This window comes from Giraffa tippelskirchi, chromosome 8, assembly GCF_054371585.1.
Source record: "Giraffa tippelskirchi isolate mGirTip1 chromosome 8, T2T-mGirTip1v1.2.pri, whole genome shotgun sequence".
Lineage (NCBI taxonomy): Eukaryota > Metazoa > Chordata > Mammalia > Artiodactyla > Giraffidae > Giraffa > Giraffa tippelskirchi.
Window position 1 is genome coordinate 28,942,010 of NC_137282.1, and position 20,785 is coordinate 28,962,794.

The window sequence follows — 20,785 nt, forward strand, 5'->3', positions numbered from 1 at the left end:
CGGAAGAAGCCGCCTGGGGAAGAAAGGAATCCCCCTAAATGGGTAGGAATATACACTGGAAGCAGCCAGTATAATGGAGGCCTCGAATGACTGAAAAAAACAAACAAACAAACAATGGGCTAAGCCTAGAATCGGACATTCCCACACTGGGGCCTGTATCCTGAGAAAACCATACAGCAAAGGCACATGCAGCAACCAACTCTGCAGCCCCACTCCCAATCGCCAAGACACACGACCAGCAACCCCCAACGAGAGATTAGAGCTTAAACAGGATGTGCTACTTCTATACGGTAGGCCATTGCTCATTCCTGTACAACTGCCACTGAAGTTACAGAATCAGGACGCTGGTAGCCACAGGAATGGGATCATCCGCTAAGAGAAATCAGTCACGCAGAGGTAGAACATGGTGTATGAGGAATTCTCCAGGTAAACAAAAACAGACATACAAGGCAGCAAATTTATAATGCAGAAACAGACTCTAAGAAATCAAAGTCAAACAAATGGTTTTGGTAAAAAAAAAAAGAAATCAAAGGGAAAGAATGGAAGGAATCAGGAGGTCCATCTGTAAATTGCCAAAAAAGTCAGTATCTGTAACAAATAATCCACAAGGACTATCCCCTTCCTTCCTTCCTTTCTTGGACATACACAGGAATTCTGTATCTCTAAGAGATAATCCACAAAACTTATCTCCTCTCTTCCAGCTTGGTATTCACAGAAAAGTGTCTCTGAGATTAACAATACACAACGACTGATGCACACCATCCGCTAGACGTTCTAAGGCAAAAGTCCGAACAGACAGTAGAGCTGGCCCAAAGGTAACATAATATCCCAACCCTGGGCTGTACGCTGACAGCCATCACAACACGGCCCATTCGCTATACTTCAAAGGAGCATCTGCACGGTGTTAAAGTAAAGGAAAGAAAAGCAGTGCCTACTTGATTATCTCCGACCCCCCAGACTAGGGGTGCTGTCCCATCCCTGGAGACCGAGCAGGCTTGGGTCCCACTGCTGAACGAAGGTGGGGTCAACACAGCCTGGCTCGGTGCCCCAGGCTGAACCCTTTGGGAGGGTCTACAGTGTGCTAGGTCTGGCTGGGACAAGAGGACAGTGTGGCATCAAGGCCTCGAGGAATTTCAAGCCAAAATTCAGCTGGCCAGCATCCCTCCTGGTGCTGGGGATCCCAGCTCAAGCCTCCTTCCTGAGAGTGGAGCCTCCTAGCATCTAAGCACCCACAGAGGTTACTGTGGAGCCTGAACAGATTAGTCTGGATGGGGTGTCTGTGTGATGCTTTAGGGGGAAAGAGTAGGTCGACTCAAACCCTTTCAGTGTTAGCTCAGGCACAGTCCACTCTAATCCAGCGCCCAGGAAGCCAACTCTCCCTAAGGCGCTGGGACTGCAGCGTAGAAGGCGCTGGCTCCTTGGAACAAAAGCTATGACCAACCTAGACAGCATATTAAACCTAGACAGCATCGACACTACCTTGCCGACAATGGTCCATATAGTCTAAGCTATGGTTTGTACAGTAGTCATGTATGGATATAAGAACTGGACCATAAAGAAGGCTGAGTGCTGAAGAATTGATGCTTTGGAACTGTGGTGTTGGAGGAGACTCTTGAGAGTCCGTTGGACTGCAAGGAGATCAAACCAGTCAATCCTACAGGAGATCAGTCCTGAATATTCATTAGAAGGACTGATGGTGAAACTGAAACTCCAATATCTGGCCACCTGATGAGAAGAGCCAACTCGCTAGAAAAGACCCTGATGCTGGGAAAGATTGAAAGCAGGAGGAGAAGGGGACGACAGAGGATGAGATGGAGGGATGGCATCACCAACTTAACGGACATGAGCTGAGCCAACTCCAGAAGATAGCTAAGGACAGGGAAGCCTGGCGTGCTGCAGTCCACGGGGTCACACAAAGAGTCGACAGGACGCAGAGACTGAATAACAGCAACGCTAATCTAAGTCAGCCGTGTTTGGAATTTCCTTCTCCAATACCTGCGCCCGGACATTTCCCAAGGGCACCTGTCATGAACCCAGACCCAGGTCCTATGAATTCAAGTCCTGTGATCGCCAGGGATTCAGCTGTAGTTCCCGAAGACGTCCACAAGGCGGCAGCACTTTTCCTTGCCCACCTCAAGCCCTCTTCCTAAGAGTGCAGCCTCCTAGGTTCTAAGCACCCACAAGAATGCACTGTGAACCCCTAAGAGATCAGTGTGGACGGGGTGTCTGTGTGCTGCTTTAGGACTTAAGCCCTTTGGTGTTTTCTCAGGCACAATCCACTCTAATTCACCAATCAGGAAGCCGACTTTCCCTCGCGGTGCGCTGGCCCCAGGAAACAAAGTTGGGGGACAGAACGTGCTGCCGCCTTGTGGACAGTTCAGGGAACTACAGCTTAATCCCCGGTTCTAACAGGACCTCCGTTCACACCTGGGTTTCGGTTAAGGACAGCTGCTCCCAGGAAACGTCCTGGGACAGGTACTGGAGAAGTAAATTTGAAACACAGCTGACATCCAGAAAGCCACCTACCAAAGGTAAATTGTCCTCAACCACTTTAAAAAGAAAAGGAAAAACAATCTGAAACCTCCACCATGGGGTAAAACGGTAAGCGTCCCTACGAGTCACAGGGATGTCAGTCAAAAGGCCAATGGGAAATCACATCCCACCCGGCACAATGGCCATCTTCCCACCTCTAAACACAATAGACGCTGCCGGAAGAAGCCGCCTGGGGAAGAAAGGAATCCCCCTAAATGGGTAGGAATATACACTGGAAGCAGCCAGTATAATGGAGGCCTCGAATGACTGAAAAAAAAAAACAAACAAACAATGGGCTAAGCCTAGAATCGGACATTCCCACACTGGGGCCTGTATCCTGAGAAAACCATACAGCAAAGGCACATGCAGCAACCAACACTGCAGCCCCACTCCCAATCGCCAAGACACACGACCAGCAACCCCCAACGAGAGATTAGAGCTTAAACAGGATGTGCTACTTCTATACGGTAGGCCATTGCTCATTCCTGTACAACTGCCACTGAAGTTACAGAATCAGGACGCTGGTAGCCACAGGAATGGGATCATCCGCTAAGAGAAATCAGTCACGCAGAGGTAGAACATGGTGTATGAGGAATTCTCCAGGTAAACAAAAACAGACATACAAGGCAGCAAATTTATAATGCAGAAACAGACTCTAAGAAATCAAAGTCAAACAAATGGTTTTGGTAAAAAAAAAAAAAAAAAAAAAGAAATCAAAGGGAAAGAATGGAAGGAATCAGGAGGTCCATCTGTAAATTGCCAAAAAAGTCAGTATCTGTAACAAATAATCCACAAGGACTATCCCCTTCCTTCCTTCCTTTCTTGGACATACACAGGAATTCTGTATCTCTAAGAGATAATCCACAAAACTTATCTCCTCTCTTCCAGCTTGGTATTCACAGAAAAGTGTCTCTGAGATTAACAATACACAACGACTGATGCACACCATCCGCTTGACGTTCTAAGGCAAAAGTCCGAACAGACAGTAGAGCTGGCCCAAAGGTAACATAATATCCCAACCCTGGGCTGTACGCTGACAGCCATCACAACACGGCCCATTCGCTATACTTCAAAGGAGCATCTGCACGGTGTTAAAGTAAAGGAAAGAAAAGCAGTGCCTACTTGATTATCTCCGACCCCCCAGACTAGGGGTGCTGTCCCATCCCTGGAGACCGAGCAGGCTTGGGTCCCACTGCTGAACGAAGGTGGGGTCAACACAGCCTGGCTCGGTGCCCCGGGCTGAACCCTTTGGGAGGGTCTACAGTGTGCTAGGTCTGGCTGGGACAAGAGGACAGTGTGGCATCAAGGCCTCGAGGAATTTCAAGCCAAAATTCAGCTGGCCAGCATCCCTCCTGGTGCTGGGGATCCCAGCTCAAGCCTCCTTCCTGAGAGTGGAGCCTCCTAGCATCTAAGCACCCACAGAGGTTACTGTGGAGCCTGAACAGATTAGTCTGGATGGGGTGTCTGTGTGATGCTTTAGGGGGAAAGAGTAGGTCGACTCAAACCCTTTCAGTGTTAGCTCAGGCACAGTCCACTCTAATCCAGCGCCCAGGAAGCCAACTCTCCCTAAGGCGCTGGGACTGCAGCGTAGAAGGCGCTGGCTCCTTGGAACAAAAGCTATGACCAACCTAGACAGCATATTAAACCTAGACAGCATCGACACTACCTTGCCGACAATGGTCCATATAGTCTAAGCTATGGTTTGTACAGTAGTCATGTATGGATATAAGAACTGGACCATAAAGAAGGCTGAGTGCTGAAGAATTGATGCTTTGGAACTGTGGTGTTGGAGGAGACTCTTGAGAGTCCGTTGGACTGCAAGGAGATCAAACCAGTCAATCCTACAGGAGATCAGTCCTGAATATTCATTAGAAGGACTGATGGTGAAACTGAAACTCCAATATCTGGCCACCTGATGAGAAGAGCCAACTCGCTAGAAAAGACCCTGATGCTGGGAAAGATTGAAAGCAGGAGGAGAAGGGGACGACAGAGGATGAGATGGAGGGATGGCATCACCAACTTAACGGACATGAGCTGAGCCAACTCCAGAAGATAGCTAAGGACAGGGAAGCCTGGCGTGCTGCAGTCCACGGGGTCACACAAAGAGTCGACAGGACGCAGAGACTGAATAACAGCAACGCTAATCTAAGTCAGCCGTGTTTGGAATTTCCTTCTCCAATACCTGCGCCCGGACATTTCCCAAGGGCACCTGTCATGAACCCAGACCCAGGTCCTATGAATTCAAGTCCTGTGATCGCCAGGGATTCAGCTGTAGTTCCCGAAGACGTCCACAAGGCGGCAGCACTTTTCCTTGCCCACCTCAAGCCCTCTTCCTAAGAGTGCAGCCTCCTAGGTTCTAAGCACCCACAAGAATGCACTGTGAACCCCTAAGAGATCAGTGTGGACGGGGTGTCTGTGTGCTGCTTTAGGACTTAAGCCCTTTGGTGTTTTCTCAGGCACAATCCACTCTAATTCACCAATCAGGAAGCCGACTTTCCCTCGCGGTGCGCTGGCCCCAGGAAACAAAGTTGGGGGACAGAAAGTGCTGCCGCCTTGTGGACAGTTCAGGGAACTACAGCTTAATCCCCGGTTCTAACAGGACCTCCGTTCACACCTGGGTTTCGGTTAAGGACAGCTGCTCCCAGGAAACGTCCTGGGACAGGTACTGGAGAAGTAAATTTGAAACACAGCTGACATCCAGAAAGCCACCTACCAAAGGTAAATTGTCCTCAACCACTTTAAAAAGAAAAGGAAAAACAATCTGAAACCTCCACCATGGGGTAAAACGGTAAGCGTCCCTACGAGTCACAGGGATGTCAGTCAAAAGGCCAATGGGAAATCACATCCCACCCGGCACAATGGCCATCTTCCCACCTCTAAACACAATAGACGCTGCCGGAAGAAGCCGCCTGGGGAAGAAAGGAATCCCCCTAAATGGGTAGGAATATACACTGGAAGCAGCCAGTATAATGGAGGCCTCGAATGACTGAAAAAAAAAACAAACAAACAATGGGCTAAGCCTAGAATCGGACATTCCCACACCGGGGCCTGTATCCTGAGAAAACCATACAGCAAAGGCACATGCAGCAACCAACACTGCAGCCCCACTCCCAATCGCCAAGACACACGACCAGCAACCCCCAACGAGAGATTAGAGCTTAAACAGGATGTGCTACTTCTATACGGTAGGCCATTGCTCATTCCTGTACAACTGCCACTGAAGTTACAGAATCAGAACGCTGGTAGCCACAGGAATGGGATCATCCGCTAAGAGAAATCAGTCACGCAGAGGTAGAACATGGTGTATGAGGAATTCTCCAGGTAAACAAAAACAGACATACAAGGCAGCAAATTTATAATGCAGAAACAGACTCTAAGAAATCAAAGTCAAACAAATGGTTTTGGTAAAAAAAAAAAAAAAAAAAAGAAATCAAAGGGAAAGAATGGAAGGAATCAGGAGGTCCATCTGTAAATTGCCAAAAAAGTCAGTATCTGTAACAAATAATCCACAAGGACTATCCCCTTCCTTCCTTCCTTTCTTGGACATACACAGGAATTCTGTATCTCTAAGAGATAATCCACAAAACTTATCTCCTCTCTTCCAGCTTGGTATTCACAGAAAAGTGTCTCTGAGATTAACAATACACAACGACTGATGCACACCATCCGCTAGACGTTCTAAGGCAAAAGTCCGAACAGACAGTAGAGCTGGCCCAAAGGTAACATAATATCCCAACCCTGGGCTGTACGCTGACAGCCATCACAACACGGCCCATTCGCTATACTTCAAAGGAGCATCTGCACGGTGTTAAAGTAAAGGAAAGAAAAGCAGTGCCTACTTGATTATCTCTGACCCCCCAGACTAGGGGTGCTGTCCCATCCCTGGAGACCGAGCAGGCTTGGGTCCCACTGCTGAACGAAGGTGGGGTCAACACAGCCTGGCTCGGTGCCCCGGGCTGAACCCTTTGGGAGGGTCTACAGTGTGCTAGGTCTGGCTGGGACAAGAGGACAGTGTGGCATCAAGGCCTCGAGGAATTTCAAGCCAAAATTCAGCTGGCCAGCATCCCTCCTGGTGCTGGGGATCCCAGCTCAAGCCTCCTTCCTGAGAGTGGAGCCTCCTAGCATCAAAGCACCCACAGAGTGTTACTGTGGAGCCCAAACAGATTAGTCTGGATGGGGTGTCTGTGTGATGGTTTAGCAGGGAAGTGTAGGTCGACTCAAACCCTTTCAATGTTTGCTCAGGGACAGTCCATTCTATTCCAGCACCTGGGAAGCCTACTGTTCCATAGGCGCTGGTTGCTCATCACTTCATGGCTAACAGATGGGGAAACAATGTAAAGTGACAGACTTGATTTTCTGCGGCTCCAAAATCACTTCAGCCATTTAGTAAAAGACGCTGGCTCCTTGGAAGTAAAGCTATGACCAACCTAGACAACATATTAAACCTAGACAGCAGAGACATTACTTTGCCGACAAAGGTCCGTCTAGGTAAAGCTATGGTGTTTCCAGTAGTTGTGTATGGGTGTGAGAGTTGGTCCATAAAGAAAGTTGACTGTTGTGAATTGATGCTTTTGAACTGTGGTTTTGGAGAAGACTCTTGAGAGCCCCTTGGACTGCAAGGAGATCCAACTAGTCAGTCCTAAAGGAAATCAGTCCTGAATATTCATTGGAAGGACTGATTCTGAAGCTGAGGTTCCAATACTTTGGCCACCTGATGTGAAGAACTGACTCACTGGAAAAGATCCTGATGCTGGGAAAGATTGAAGGCAGGAGAAGGGGATGACAGAGGATGAGATGGCTGAATGGCATCACTGATTCGATGGACCTGAGTTTGAGCAAGATCTTGGAGTTGGTGATGGACAAGGAAGCCTGGTGTGCTGCAGTCCATCAGGTCGCAAAGAGTTGGGCATGACTGAGTGTGGCCACAGGATGAAAAGGTAGGTGAGAAAAAGTGCTGCCGCTTTGTGGACATTTACTGTAACTACAACTTAATTACAGAATGCTCACAGGCCCTCAATTCATAAAAACATGGGTTCGGTTTAATGACAGCTGCCCTCAGGAAATGTCCTGGGGCAGGTACTCAGTTCAGTTCAGTCACTCAGTTGAGCCTGACTCTTTGCAACCCCATGGACTGCAGCACGCCAGGCTTTCCTGTCCATCACCAAGTCCCAGAGCAGGTCAGGTCCATTGAGTCAGTGATGCCATCCAACCATCTTATCTTCTGTCATCCCTTTCTCCCCCTGCCTTCAATCTTTCCCAGCATCAGGGTCTTTTCTAGTGAGTTAGTTCTTCACCTCAGGTGGCCAAAGTATTGGAGCTTTAGCTTTAGACTCATCTCCTTTAGGATGGACTGGTTGGATCTCCTTGCAGTCCAAGGGACTCTCAAGAGTCTTCTCCAACACCACAGTTCAAAAGCATCAATTTTTCGGCCCTCAGCTTTCTTTACAGTCCAACTCTCACATCCATACATGACTACTGGAAAAACCGTAGCTTTGACTATGTAATCTTTTCGGCAAAACTAATGTCTTTGCTTTTTAATACACTGTCTAGGTTTTTCATAGCTTTTCTTCCAATGAGCAAGCGTCATTTCATGGCTGCAGTCACGATCTGCAGTGATTTTGAGCCCAAGAAAAATTAAAGTCCATCACTGTTTCCATTTTCTGTAACTACTACATAATCCCTGGTGCTCAAAGGACCTCAATTCATAGGACCTGGGTTTCGGTTAGTGACAGCTGCCCTCAGGAAATGTCCTGGGGCAAGTACTGGAGAAGTAAATGCCAAACACAGCTGACTTCCAGGAAGCCAACTGCCGAAGGTAAATGTCCTCACCCCCTTTAAGTAACCTACTACACGTCATAGCTTAGCTTAGCCTACATTAAACATGCTCAGAACACTTACATTAGCCTAGCGCTGGGTAAAGTCATCTAACACAAAGCCTATTTTGTAACGAAGTGTTGAATATCCCATGTAATTTATTGAATAGCATACTGAAAGCGAAAAGCCGACTTGCTGTCCGGACACAGACTGGGTGTAAGCGCGTCAGTTTCCCATCCTTGTGACCACGTGGCTGCCCCAGAGCTGCAGCTTGCTGTCGCCACCCAGCATCGTAAGAGAGTGATGCATACCACATCTCTCCAGGCCAGGAAAAGGTCAAAACTCAAAATATGGTTTCCACTGAATGTATCACTTTTACATCACCATGAAGTCAGGAAGTAGAGAAAAAAACTTAAGTGAAACCATCATTAAGTCGAGGACCGTCTGTATGAAAACTCTAAAGACTCCAGCAAAAATCTGTTAAGAGTAAATGAATACAATAAAGCTGCAGAATATAAAATCGGTGTACAGAAATCTGTGGTGTTTCTATACACTAATAACAAACGTCAAATGAGAAATTAAGAAAACAATCCCATTTACAATTGCATCAAAAAGAATAAAATATCTAAGAATAAATCTAACCAAGGAGGCGAAAGACCTGTGCACTGCCAGCCACAAGCACGCCTCAGGGCCACAGTGGGGTCAGTCCTGGAACCCCAGTCAGAGCAGGCATCAGAGTAAAGGCACACGGAAGTCTGCATTTCCCAGTGTGTATTAAAGTTATGTGTACATTACACTGCAGTTCATTAAGCGTGCAGACAGCATTGTCTTAAAAAATGTAAATACTTTAATTATGAAATACTTTATTACTAAAAAATGCTAACCATCATCTGAGCCTTCAAGTCATAGTAGTTAACATCAAAGACCTGTAATCATAGGCCATCAAAACAAATATAATAACAAGGAAAAAGTCTGAAATATTGCAAGAATTATCAAATGTGAAACAAAGACATAAATTGAGCAAATGCTATTGGAAAAATTGATAGCAGTACTTGACAAAGAGTTGTCACAAACCTTTAATTTATAAAAAAAAAAAATGCAGTATCTGCGAAGTGTAATAAAATGAGGTATGGCTGTTATACTTCTAAATTCTTATAGTTGATCGTCAGGGGTGCTGGAAAGACAGGCCATACAACAGGGACACTTCCCTACTCTCAGCCTGGCTGGCCTGGTAACCTTGCTTATAGTTTAAACCCACTTTTCTTCAAGCTGTAGACACTGAAGCTCTCTGAATAGCTCTAACCATCAATGGAAAAATGCTGCTCTTAACAGCTTTTCAAATCACAAGCTAGAGCTCAATACCAAGTCAGGTTTAGGTTTCAAATGGAAGCTCAGCTGAATTAGGGGTCCTGACTGGCCTGCGTGCTACCTAACGAGGCTAAAGTCTCACGCCAGTGTTTCATACATACATCCTCGGATTCAGCAAGCAGAAGTGGGCAGGGCAGAAGACAGCACAGCTGAGGAAGCCAGGTGCGATCGTAGCAGGAAGCTGATGAGGCAGCCCCCTGCAAAGCTCTTCAGCGCAGAACAGGCCAGCCTTACTCGGCCCACAAAGCATGTCATTGTTACACTGTACCTGTTTTTTTATCATTATTTCATCTAATTAAACCTGTCAGCAGTGCTGGAGACTGCTGACCCAACTGTGCCCTGTCATGGACCCTGTGAGCACTTCAGAGCAGGAGCCAGCCATAACCACGCTCCTCTGGAGCCCCGGCCAGCCTCTCTGTGGGTCCCCCAGGCCCTCTCGAAGATCTCAGCCCCGAAACCTCTGAGATTTCCAGCACCTGAGCTCCCGGATCCCAACTGGGATGAGTGCTGGGGTGAGAATCCTAGGCTGAGTGACAAGTGGGCGTGGAGTGGTGTCTCATGGAAGCACACAGCTCCATCTAACAGAAAGTGATCAATTCCACGTACCTAGATCCACGAAAAGATGCTTTTCTCCCATGTTATTTTTCACTATTAAAAACGAAAGATCCGGGCTGCTTTGCTGAGCCGGCCCCAGCCCCACCAGCTTCTCTGAGTGCGAGGTCCAGCTCTCTCCTATGTGGTCATCTGTGGACATTTTACTAAAGGAAGCTCCTTGTTCGCTTGATGTTTCAGAAAAAGCAGTTGTCTCTGGGGTCGTATCATCATCTTCACTAGCAATTAAGTGAAAAGCAGACTGTAAGATTTTTCGCACAAAATTACCTAAAGGAAAAATAAAATGGTTAATCAAATTCTTTTCTGCAAACCCTAACAAGATCTAGGCACAGAGCCACATGTGACTATCTTATGCAGTAAGGCTTCTATTTGTGATTTCTGGTTTTAAAGCTGAGTAGTTATTACACATTCCTATGTGTCCTTCCTCTTGTGTAATCTGTTACTTTTTAAATTCCCTTTCATAAGGGAGCTTGTGTTACTTAGGATCAAATCTCAGAAAGGAAGGTTAACATGAGATTTGTCACTGTTGCTGGTGTGGGCCTGGGTCTAATGCTCTGTCACCAAAAACGCACTTCAATGAATACAAACCGAATAGAGTTTACATGCAAATCAATGACTAAAGAATTTTATTTATTAATAAAATAAAATAAAGCAAGGCTTATATGTGTAAACAGTGCCCTACCAAGCTCTGCCATAATCTCCTGAAGTCAGGATGTCAGCAAATTTCTCAGAACTGGATTCTCTCTCCTTTACCTGCCCTGACATCCCCCGAACCCCGACATTCACAGCCATCAGTTTAAGGTTCACGCTCTTCCTCGCTTCTATGTGGCCATGAGCTGGGTTGTGGCCCAATAGCTAAAATCCAGAACTAAAGCAAGTAAATACATTTATTGTATTTCAAGATTTATTCTAAGAGCTCTAAGTATCAGTAGTGATATCTATACCTAGAAAAGATGGTATGACAATCTGGAGCCTCTTTAAACTTTCATATATTGTTTATACCGCAAAAATCAAGTAAATAATTTGGTTAGGCTGTTTCATGTGTAACAACAGTGGACAAATGCACTACTATAGGGAAAACTAAATTTTAATCTTCAAAGCTAGTACAGTTTGGGTTTGTTGCTTATTTACCAGACAGCTTGAACCCTTAAATTACAAGATACACATGCTCTAAGTTCAAAATTCTTTCTCCAAATTAGACTTAATTACTTCCTTAATCAAAGGAACAAATTCACTATCTTATATAACACTAAACATCAAAATGAAAGCAAAAGCATTTGATGCTTGCAATCATATCAGACAAGATTACCTCTGGGATTGGGGAAATACTGAGTAAAAAAAAAAATCATGATATATCAGAGGACAATAAAGCAAAAAAGTGATAAAGTCAGTTTTCCTGGAAATGTAAAAAAATGTACACCTAACTTGACACAAAGCACTCGTGGTTACAGAACCAGCAGTAATTATGATATATTAAAGGACAGTAAAACAATAAACTGATCAAGTCAATTTTCCTGGATATCACTTGACACTCCAGAAGGTGTGGCTGCAGAACTCGCTGTGAAGGTCCTGCTGAGCAGGTCGGGCAGGCCTCTGACCTGCAGCACGGAGCTAACCGGCCAGGCTGGGACCACGGAGGGACCACCTTAACGCTAACACCAGCTCCGGCTCTGCCCTCTGCCGCCCTTCCCTGGGCCATATCTTCCCTCCCCTCATCATTCATACAGGGACTATTTTATTGGCTGGGAATAACCCAAACATATCAATCAGAGAAACGTCAGGCTCTGTGGCAGGCTGGCAGCAGAGTGCTCCAAGCAGGCCAAATGTGTACATCTTGCTCCCATTCTGTGCTCTCACACCTGGCCTAATTCCCCTTTCTGAAAGGCTGACCACAGGGAATAGAAATGTCACCAAGAGATACACTGAGAGAGGCACCAGAGTGGGGCACTGGAGTTATTTCATAGTCTCTGCAGCCCTGGTTCTGACGGCGCATAACGCTAGAGGATCAAAGCCTCAGAGGGCACCCCACCTAACCACCTGGGCTGTGTCCCCCTCACTCTCGCCACACTAGATCCCCACTGCTCCCCACATTAGTCACAAACGCGTATCTCTGTGCTTTTGCTTATGTTGCTCTGATGGTGAAGCCTTTCTTATTTTAGTCTGTATGATGGAATTTGATTTCAAGCCCAGCTTGACTGTCAGCTGCCTTGAGAAAATCGCTGTGGCACAGACTCCAAGTTCCCTTCTCCCCCAGCAACAAATCTCAGTATTTAGCCGTGGGGCTAGGAGTCACAGAGCAGACCATGAGAGTAAATAGGAAGCAAAGAAATATCCTGCTGAGGGCTCCACACCCTGACAGCAAAGCCCACCTAACATGCAGTCATTCATTCAGCAAATGTTAAATCACTACTTGTATTTATGACTGTGATTGTTATCTTATTAATGTTATTGATAAAGACATTATTATCTGATAAGATCTGGAAATAGGGAATAAGAATCAACCCATGCCCTGAAGAAACATTAAGTAGAACAGAGAAAACAAAACAAAAACAAGAAAAACAAACGGGATGCTTTGGTACTAGGTGCGCTCCGCAACCCAGGTGAAATACAAACCGAAGTCTTCCGGTGTGAGAGGTAATAGAAATGGCTTTTCAGACAATACCTACGCCGAATCTCAGCAGACCAAGTGAACTGGCCAGAGAGTGGCACCAAAAGTGCAAAGGACCAGAGAAAATGTGGCCTGGTGGGAGCTAACTGAAGGACGGAGTAAGAAGGGCCAAGTGGTTAGAGACGAGGCCAGCACCCCACAGGCCTCATCTTGTGAACTAAGACCTCTGGACTTTTCCCTGAAGGCAAGGAATGACCCTGGAACAGTTCGAGGCACGCAAGTGGTATTATCAGATCACTCCAGCCATCTGACTAGAGTGAGTGAGTGAGAGCATTTCTACTGAGGTCACTGGGTGGACGCTCACACCACTCAGATACACGTGTCACAGGAGAAGGAGCAAGTTTGGAGGAAAAGACACGGAGTGTGGTCAAAGACATGCTGGGTTTGAAGTGTGTGTGGGGATGTCTAATATGAGACCAGTCTTGGCTGCAGATAAAGGTTTAAGAGTCATCAACATACAGATGGGAACTGAAGCTATGATAGTGGATGATCATGAAGGTTACAGACAGGATGAAAAGAAGGACAAGGACAGATTGGATAATTACTAATATCCAAGGGATGAAAGCTTGGATATAAGTATCGAATCTAGAGTACAAACTGAAGCAGGGCAAAGGCTAACAGAGTTTTGCCAAGAGAACACACTGCTCATAGCAAACACCCTCTTCCAACAACACACTTTCACAGCATTTGTAGAGACGTGTAGAGACGTGTAGAGACGACTCTACACATGGACATCATCAGATGGTCTTAACTGACATCAGATTGATTATATATTCTTAGCAGGTAAAGATGGAGAAGCTCTATTCAGTCAGAAAAAACAAGACTGGGAGCTGACTGTGGCTCAGATCATGAACTTCTTATTGCCAAATTCAGACTTAAGTTGAAGAAAGTAGAAAAAACCATTAGGCCATTCAGGTATGACCTAAATCAAATCCCTTATGATTGTACAGTGGAAGTGACAAATAGATTCAAGGGATTTGATCTGATAGACAGAGTGCCTAAAGAACTATGGAAGGAGGTATGTAACCTTGTACAGGAGGTGGTGACCAAAATCATCCCAAACAAAAAGAAATGCAAAAAGGCAAAATGAGTATCTGAGGAGGCCTTAAAAATAGCTGAGAAAAGAAGAAAAGCGAAAGGCAAAGGAGAAAAGGAAAGATATACCCATCTAAATGCAGAGTTCCAAAGAAGAGCAAGTAGAGATAAGTAAGCCTTCCTCAGTGATAAAAGATGAAAACAATAGAATGGGAAAGACTAGAGATCTCTTAAAGAAAATCAGAGATACCAAGGGAATATTTCATGCAAAGATGGGCTCAATAAAAGGACGGAAACTTTATGGACCTAACAGAAGCAGAAGAGATTAAGAAGAGGTGGCAAGAATACACAAAAGAACTGTAAAAAAAGGTCTTAATGACCCAGATAACCACACTGGTGTGATCACTGATCTAGAGCCAGACATCCTGGAACGTGAAGTCAAGCGGGCCTTAGGAAGCATCACTACAAACAAAGCTAGTGGAGGTGATAGAATTCCACCTGAGATATTTCAAACCCTAAAAGATAATGCTGTGAAAGCGCTTCACTCAATATGCCAGCAAATCTGGAAAATTCAGCAGTGGCCACAGGACTGGAAAAGGTCAGTTTTCATTCCAATACCAAAGAAGAGCAATGTCAAAGAATGTTCAAACTACCGCACAATTGCACTCATTTCACATGCAAGGTAATGCTCTAAATCCTTCAAGCTAGGCTTCAACAGTATGTGAACTGAGAACTTCCAGATGTACAAGCTGGATTTAGAAAAGGCAGAGGAACCAGAGAACAAACTGTCAACATCCACTGGATCGTAGAAAAAGCAAGGGAATTCCCACAAAATATCTATTTCTGCTTCACTGACTGTGCCAAAGCCTTTGACTGCGTGGATCATAGAAAACTGTGGAAAATTCTTAAAGAGATGGGAATGCCAGACCACCTTACGTGCCTCCTGAGAAACCTGTATGCAGGAAAAGAAGCAACAGTTAGAATGAGGCACTGAACAATGAACTGGTTCAAAACTGGGAAAGGTGTATATCAAGGCTGTATACTGTCACCCTGCTTATTTGGCCTACATGCAAAGTACGTTATGTAAAATGCCGGACTAGATGAAGCTCAAGCTGGAATCATGATTGCCAGGAGAAATATCAATAACCTCAGATATGCAGATGACACCACTCTAATGGCAGAAAGCAAAGAGGAACTAAAGAGCCTCTTGATGAAAGTAAAAGAGAGTGAAAAAGCTAGCTTAAAACTCAGCATTCAGAAAACTAAGATCATGGCATCCGGTCCCATCACTTCGTGACAAATAGAAGAGGAAAAAGTGCAAACAGTGTCAGACTTTATTTTCTTGGGCTCCAAAATCACTGCAGATGGTGACAGCAGCTATGAAATTAAGAGACGCTCGCTCCTTGGAACAAAAGCTCTGACACCTTGGAAGAAAAGCTCTGAAACATCTGGACAGTGTATTAAAAAGCAGAGACATCACTTTGTTGACAAAGGTCCATACAGTCAAAGGTATGGTTTTTCCAGTAATCATATACGGATATGAGAGTTGGACCATAAAGAAGGCTGAGTGCCAAAGAACTGATGCTTTCAAACTGTGGCGCTGGAAAAGACTCTTAAGAGTTCCTTGGACAATAAGATCAAACCAGTCTGTCCTAAAAGAAATCAACCCTGAATATTCACTGGAAGGACTGATGCTGAAGCTCCAATGCTTTGGCCACCGGATGTGAAGAGATAACTCATTGGAAAAGACCCGGATGCTGGGAAAGATTGAAGGCAGGAGGAGAAGGGGGCAACAGAGGATGAGATGGTTGGATGGCCTCATTGGCTCAATGAATATGAGTTTGAGCAAACTCCGGGAGATAGTGGGGGACAGGGAAGCCTGGTGTGCTGGAGTCCATACGGTCTCAAAGAATCAGACATGACTGATCAACTGAACAACAACTAGGAATTAAAGAGAGAAGAAATATCCAACTAAGCAAACAGAAAATGGGAAGATAATGAGTCCTTGGTACACAGCACACTAGGCCACTTGACCTCGTGTTACCCTAATCTAGCGATTAGACCTTGACTTTTATGCCAGTCCGTTAATAGCTATGTTCTTGCCTTTGCCCTTGGTATCCTTGAAACTGTCAGATACATGTTCTGAATGGATTACCTGTTACCTGAACTTCAGTCAATCACCTGCGTGCCCTACCTCTGCTAAGACATACAGTCAGGAGTTTGACTTTTATTCAGACCTTGGTTTTCCATGTTTCTTTTCTGCCTATTTGTTCTCCTCTGTACTGATTTCACTTATATCTGGGCCTGTACCCCTAGATTCTAGTCCTGGAATTAATCCTCTGGTTATACTTTCACAGCTACACATCTAGACTTCTCCCCACCCTAACATTTGACCTGGAACAACAAACAAGGCTTCATGAGTGTGGCCTGGAACCCAAGCCCATTCCTCATGTATTAAAGGATAAAGCAATGCTATAACACTAAAGCAAAGGTCAGAAATCCCAATCTGACGCATCACAGGTAAGACCTGAATTAGGCCTCTCCTGCATTACCCAGAAAACTTCTGAAATGACTATCCTTGGAATAGAAACCAGGCCCGTGGCACGCATGACCATCCCAGTATCCAAAGCAACAGGCACCACTGCCAAGGATATCCTGAGTACACGAATGCATCTAAAGTGTGTTGAGCACAGGAAGTAAGTCTAGAACTAGAGGCAAATCCTGAAAACATGAAAAATCATGATTTATTTTTTAGGACAGGTTAATTAATGACCATTAAATGTGACAAATACAAAACTTTAAGAAGAAAGGAAAATATAAGTTTTCAATATAACTGCAACTTAAAAAAAAACACAGTTCACTTACCAACATGGATATTATCTTTAAATGCCACATCATGGAGTTGAAATATTAAATGGCGGCTAAATTTTTCCTCGGTGCTAGAATCCAAGTTGAGAACATCTTCAGCTGAACAGTTAACCCTATAAAACTCTTGAAGTGCTTCACAAACATGCTGAGAATGCAAGAAAAATTAATTAAATATTATTTTTAATTTGTTTTAAAATTTTTTCATAAGCAAAATTCAAATCTTAGTACAAATAAGTCTAACCTGTTTATTTTGATATCAGATTACATAACAATTTGTTGAATTACTGTATTTAAATATGCATATTTAAATTACTACATATTTATGTTCAAAAATTCATAGGGTCTCAGGATTAAAGGTCTCTCAAGATTCAAATAATTTACCTTATACGTTAATCTCTAAAATCACGATAAAAATATTTTTTAAGCAGCTCTTTAAATATTATCTGTGAGTTAAAAAGCACTAATTCTGTTGTTTATATTTTTAGTCTTCAGAAAGTTCCTCACGTACACTGAGCCCAAATCTACCTCCAAGAATAAGGCCTCCAGAGCTAGATAATAACAAAGGCAGTTATGCATCACAGGAAAGTAGCGAGCACAGGGTCACGAGGACACGACTAGAAATCAGAAAGACCAGAAACAACGTCAGAAAATGGGAAACGGAACGAGCTGCACATCTAGCGTTTCCATGTGATGCTGGAAAGGAAGCCCAGTGACCCCGGGAATCAGGTCAGGAAGGCGAGGCCCGGAGCCCAGGAGGGGTCCCGAAGAAACGGCCCAAGAGCCGTGGAGAACAGGTCAGCAAGGGGGAAGGACAGAGGGAGGCCCCACCCCGGCCACGGGAGCAGAGGGCGGAGGGGGCTCCTCCTGAGGCAGAGATCAAGCCCTGAGCCTTTGGAGTGAGAGCACTGACTCCAAGACCCTAGACTAGCAGAGGACTAACCCTAGAAAGTATCAAACAGTGAGAACTCACACCAAGGAGACCGCCTGAATACAAGACCCGGCATCACCCACCCACCAGGAGCACCCTGCGCAAGAGCCTCATACAAGCAACAAACGAAACAAATTACAAACCCAATCATCAGCAGACAGGATCACCACCTCACTCAGCCTTGCCCATCAGAAGAAAAACAGACAAACAAACAAAAACCTCAGCACAAATTCTCACCCCATTTGAAGCTTACACAAACCACTGGACCAACCTTAGGGCAGAAACCAAAAGGAGGAAAGAATTGAACCTTGAAGCTGGGAAAAGGAGACCTCAAACACAGTAAGTTAAAAAAAGAAAAATGAAAAGGCAGAGAAATACTACACAAATGAAGGAACAAACTAGAAACACAAGTCCAAATAAATGAAGAGGAAATAGGCAAACTACTGAGAAAGAATTCAGAATAATGATAGTAAAGATGATCAAAAACCTTGAAAACAAAATGGAGAAAATGCAAGAATCAATTAACAAAGACCTAGAAGAATTAAAGAATAAACATACAGAGACAAAGAACACAATTACTGAAATTAAAAATACTCTGGAAGGATTCAATAGCAGAATATCTGAAGCAGAAGAACGAATCAGAGAGCTGGAAGATAAAATGGTGGAAATAACTTCTGAAGAGCAAAATAAAGCAAAAAGAATGAAAAGAACTGAGGATAGTCTGAGAGACCTCTGGGATAATATCAAATGCACCAACATTCGAATTATGGGGGTCCCAGAAGAAGAGAAAAAGAAAGGGTCTGAGAAAATTTTTGAAGAGATTAAAATTTTTGAAGAGTTGAAAATTTCCCCAACATGGAAAAGGAAATAGTCTATCAAGTCCAAGAGGCACAAAGAGTCCGATACAGGATAAACCCAAGGAGAAACACACCAAGACACATACTTATCAAACTAACAAAGACTAAACACAGAGAAAGAATATTAAAAGCAGCAAGGGAGAAGCAACAAGTAACATACAAGGGAAACCTCATATGCTGAACAGCTGATCTTTCAGCAGAAACTCTACAGGCCAGAAGGGAATGGCAGGATATATTTAAAGTACTGAAAGGGAAAACTCTACAACCAAGATTATTGTACCTGGCAAGGATGTCATGCAAAATTTATGGAGAAATAAGAAGCTTTTCAGACCAGCAAAAGTTAAGAGAATTCAGTACCACCAGACCAGCTTTACAACAAATGTTAAAGGGACTTATATAGTCAAGAAATTCAAGAGAAGAAAAAAGATCGACAAAATCAACCCCAAACAATTAAGAAAATGGCAATAGGAACATATATATCAATAATTACTTTAAATGTAATGGATTAAATGCTCCAACCAAAAAACACAGACTGGATGAATGGATACAAAAACAAAACCCATATAGATGCTGTCTATAAGAAACCCACTTCAGACTTAAAGACACATATACACTGAAAGTGAGAGGATGGAAAAATATATTCCATGCAAATGGAAAGCAAAAGAAAGCTGGGGTAGCAATCCTCATATCAGACAAAATAGACCTTAAAATAAAGACAATTACAAGAGATAAGGAAGGACACTACATAATGATCAAGGGATCAATCCAAGAGGAAGACATAACAATTGCAAATATCTATGCATTCAACACAGGAGCACCTCAATACATAAGAAAACACTAATAGACACAAAAGGAGAAATTGACAGCAACACAATAATAGTAGGAGACTTTAACACCCCACTCACACCAATGGACAGATCATCAAAACAGAAAGTTAATAAGGAAACACAAGTCTTAAGTGATACATCAATCAGATGAGATGGATCTCATTGATATCTTCAGGACATTCCATCCAAATGCAGAAGAATACATCTTCTTCTCAAATGCTCATGGAACATTCTCCAGGATAGACAACATCTTGGGTCATAAATCAAACCTCAGTAAATTTAAGGAAATTGAAATTGTATCAAGCATCTTCTCTGACCACATCGCTATGAGACTAGATATCAATTACAAGAAAAAAAACTGTAAGAAACACAAACACAGAGATTAAACAATATGTTTCTAAATAACCAACAGGTTACTGAGGAAATAAAAAGGGAAATAAAAAAATTTCTGAAACAAATGACAATGAAAACATGACAACTCAAAATCCATAGGAGGTAGCAAAAGCAGGTCTAAGAGGGAAGTTTATAGCAATACAATCCTACCTCAAGAAACAAGAGAAACATCGAACAGACAACTTAACTATACAGCTAAAACAACTGGAAAACGAAGAACAAAAAAAAAAAACCCTCCAAAATTAGTAGAAGGAAAGAAATCATAAAGACCTAAGCAGAAATAATGAAAAAGAAACGAAAGAAACAATAGTAAAGATGAATAAAACTAAAAGCTGGTTCTTTGAGAAGATAAACAAAGTTGACAAACCTCTGGCCAGACTCATCAAGAAAAAAAGAGAGAAGAATCAAATCAACAAAATTAGAAATGAAAAAGGAGAGGTTACAACAGACAATACAGAAATTCAAAGGATTATAAGAAACTATCATGAACAACCATATGGCAATAAAATGGATAACCTGGAAGAAATGGACAGATTCTTAGAAAAGTTCAATCTTCCAAGACTGAACCAGGAAGAAATAGAAATTATGAACAACCCAATTACAAGCACTGAAATTGAAGCTGTGATCAAAAATCTCCCAAAAAACAAAAGCCCAGGACCAGATGCCTTCACAAGAGAATTCTATCAAACATTTAGAGAAGAGCTAATGCCTATCCTTTTAAAACTCTTTCAAAAATTGCAGAAAAAGGAACACTTCCAAACTTATTCTATGAGGCCACCATCACCCTGATACCAAAACCAGACAAAGACAACACAAAAAGAGAAAACTATGGGCCAATATCACCAATCAACATAGATGCAAAAATCCTCAACAAAATTTTAGC

At 43.7% G+C, this 20,785-nt stretch overlaps 1 protein-coding gene across 18 annotated transcripts in view; it reads right to left on the reverse strand.

Moving 5' to 3' along the window:
- Nucleotides 1-20,785, reverse strand: part of PRIMPOL (primase and DNA directed polymerase) — an 87,950-nt gene that overhangs the window by 52,354 nt on the left and 14,811 nt on the right. For all 18 annotated transcript variants that reach the window (XM_081521860.1, XM_081521856.1, XM_081521852.1 and 15 more), the window contains 2 exons: nt 16,895-17,042; nt 10,321-10,593 (listed from right to left, as the gene is read on the reverse strand). In XM_081521860.1, coding sequence (XP_081377986.1) covers nt 10,321-10,468 — 148 coding nt within the window. In that variant the 5' untranslated portion in view covers nt 10,469-10,593; nt 16,895-17,042. The remainder of the gene's footprint in view (nt 1-10,320; nt 10,594-16,894; nt 17,043-20,785) is intronic.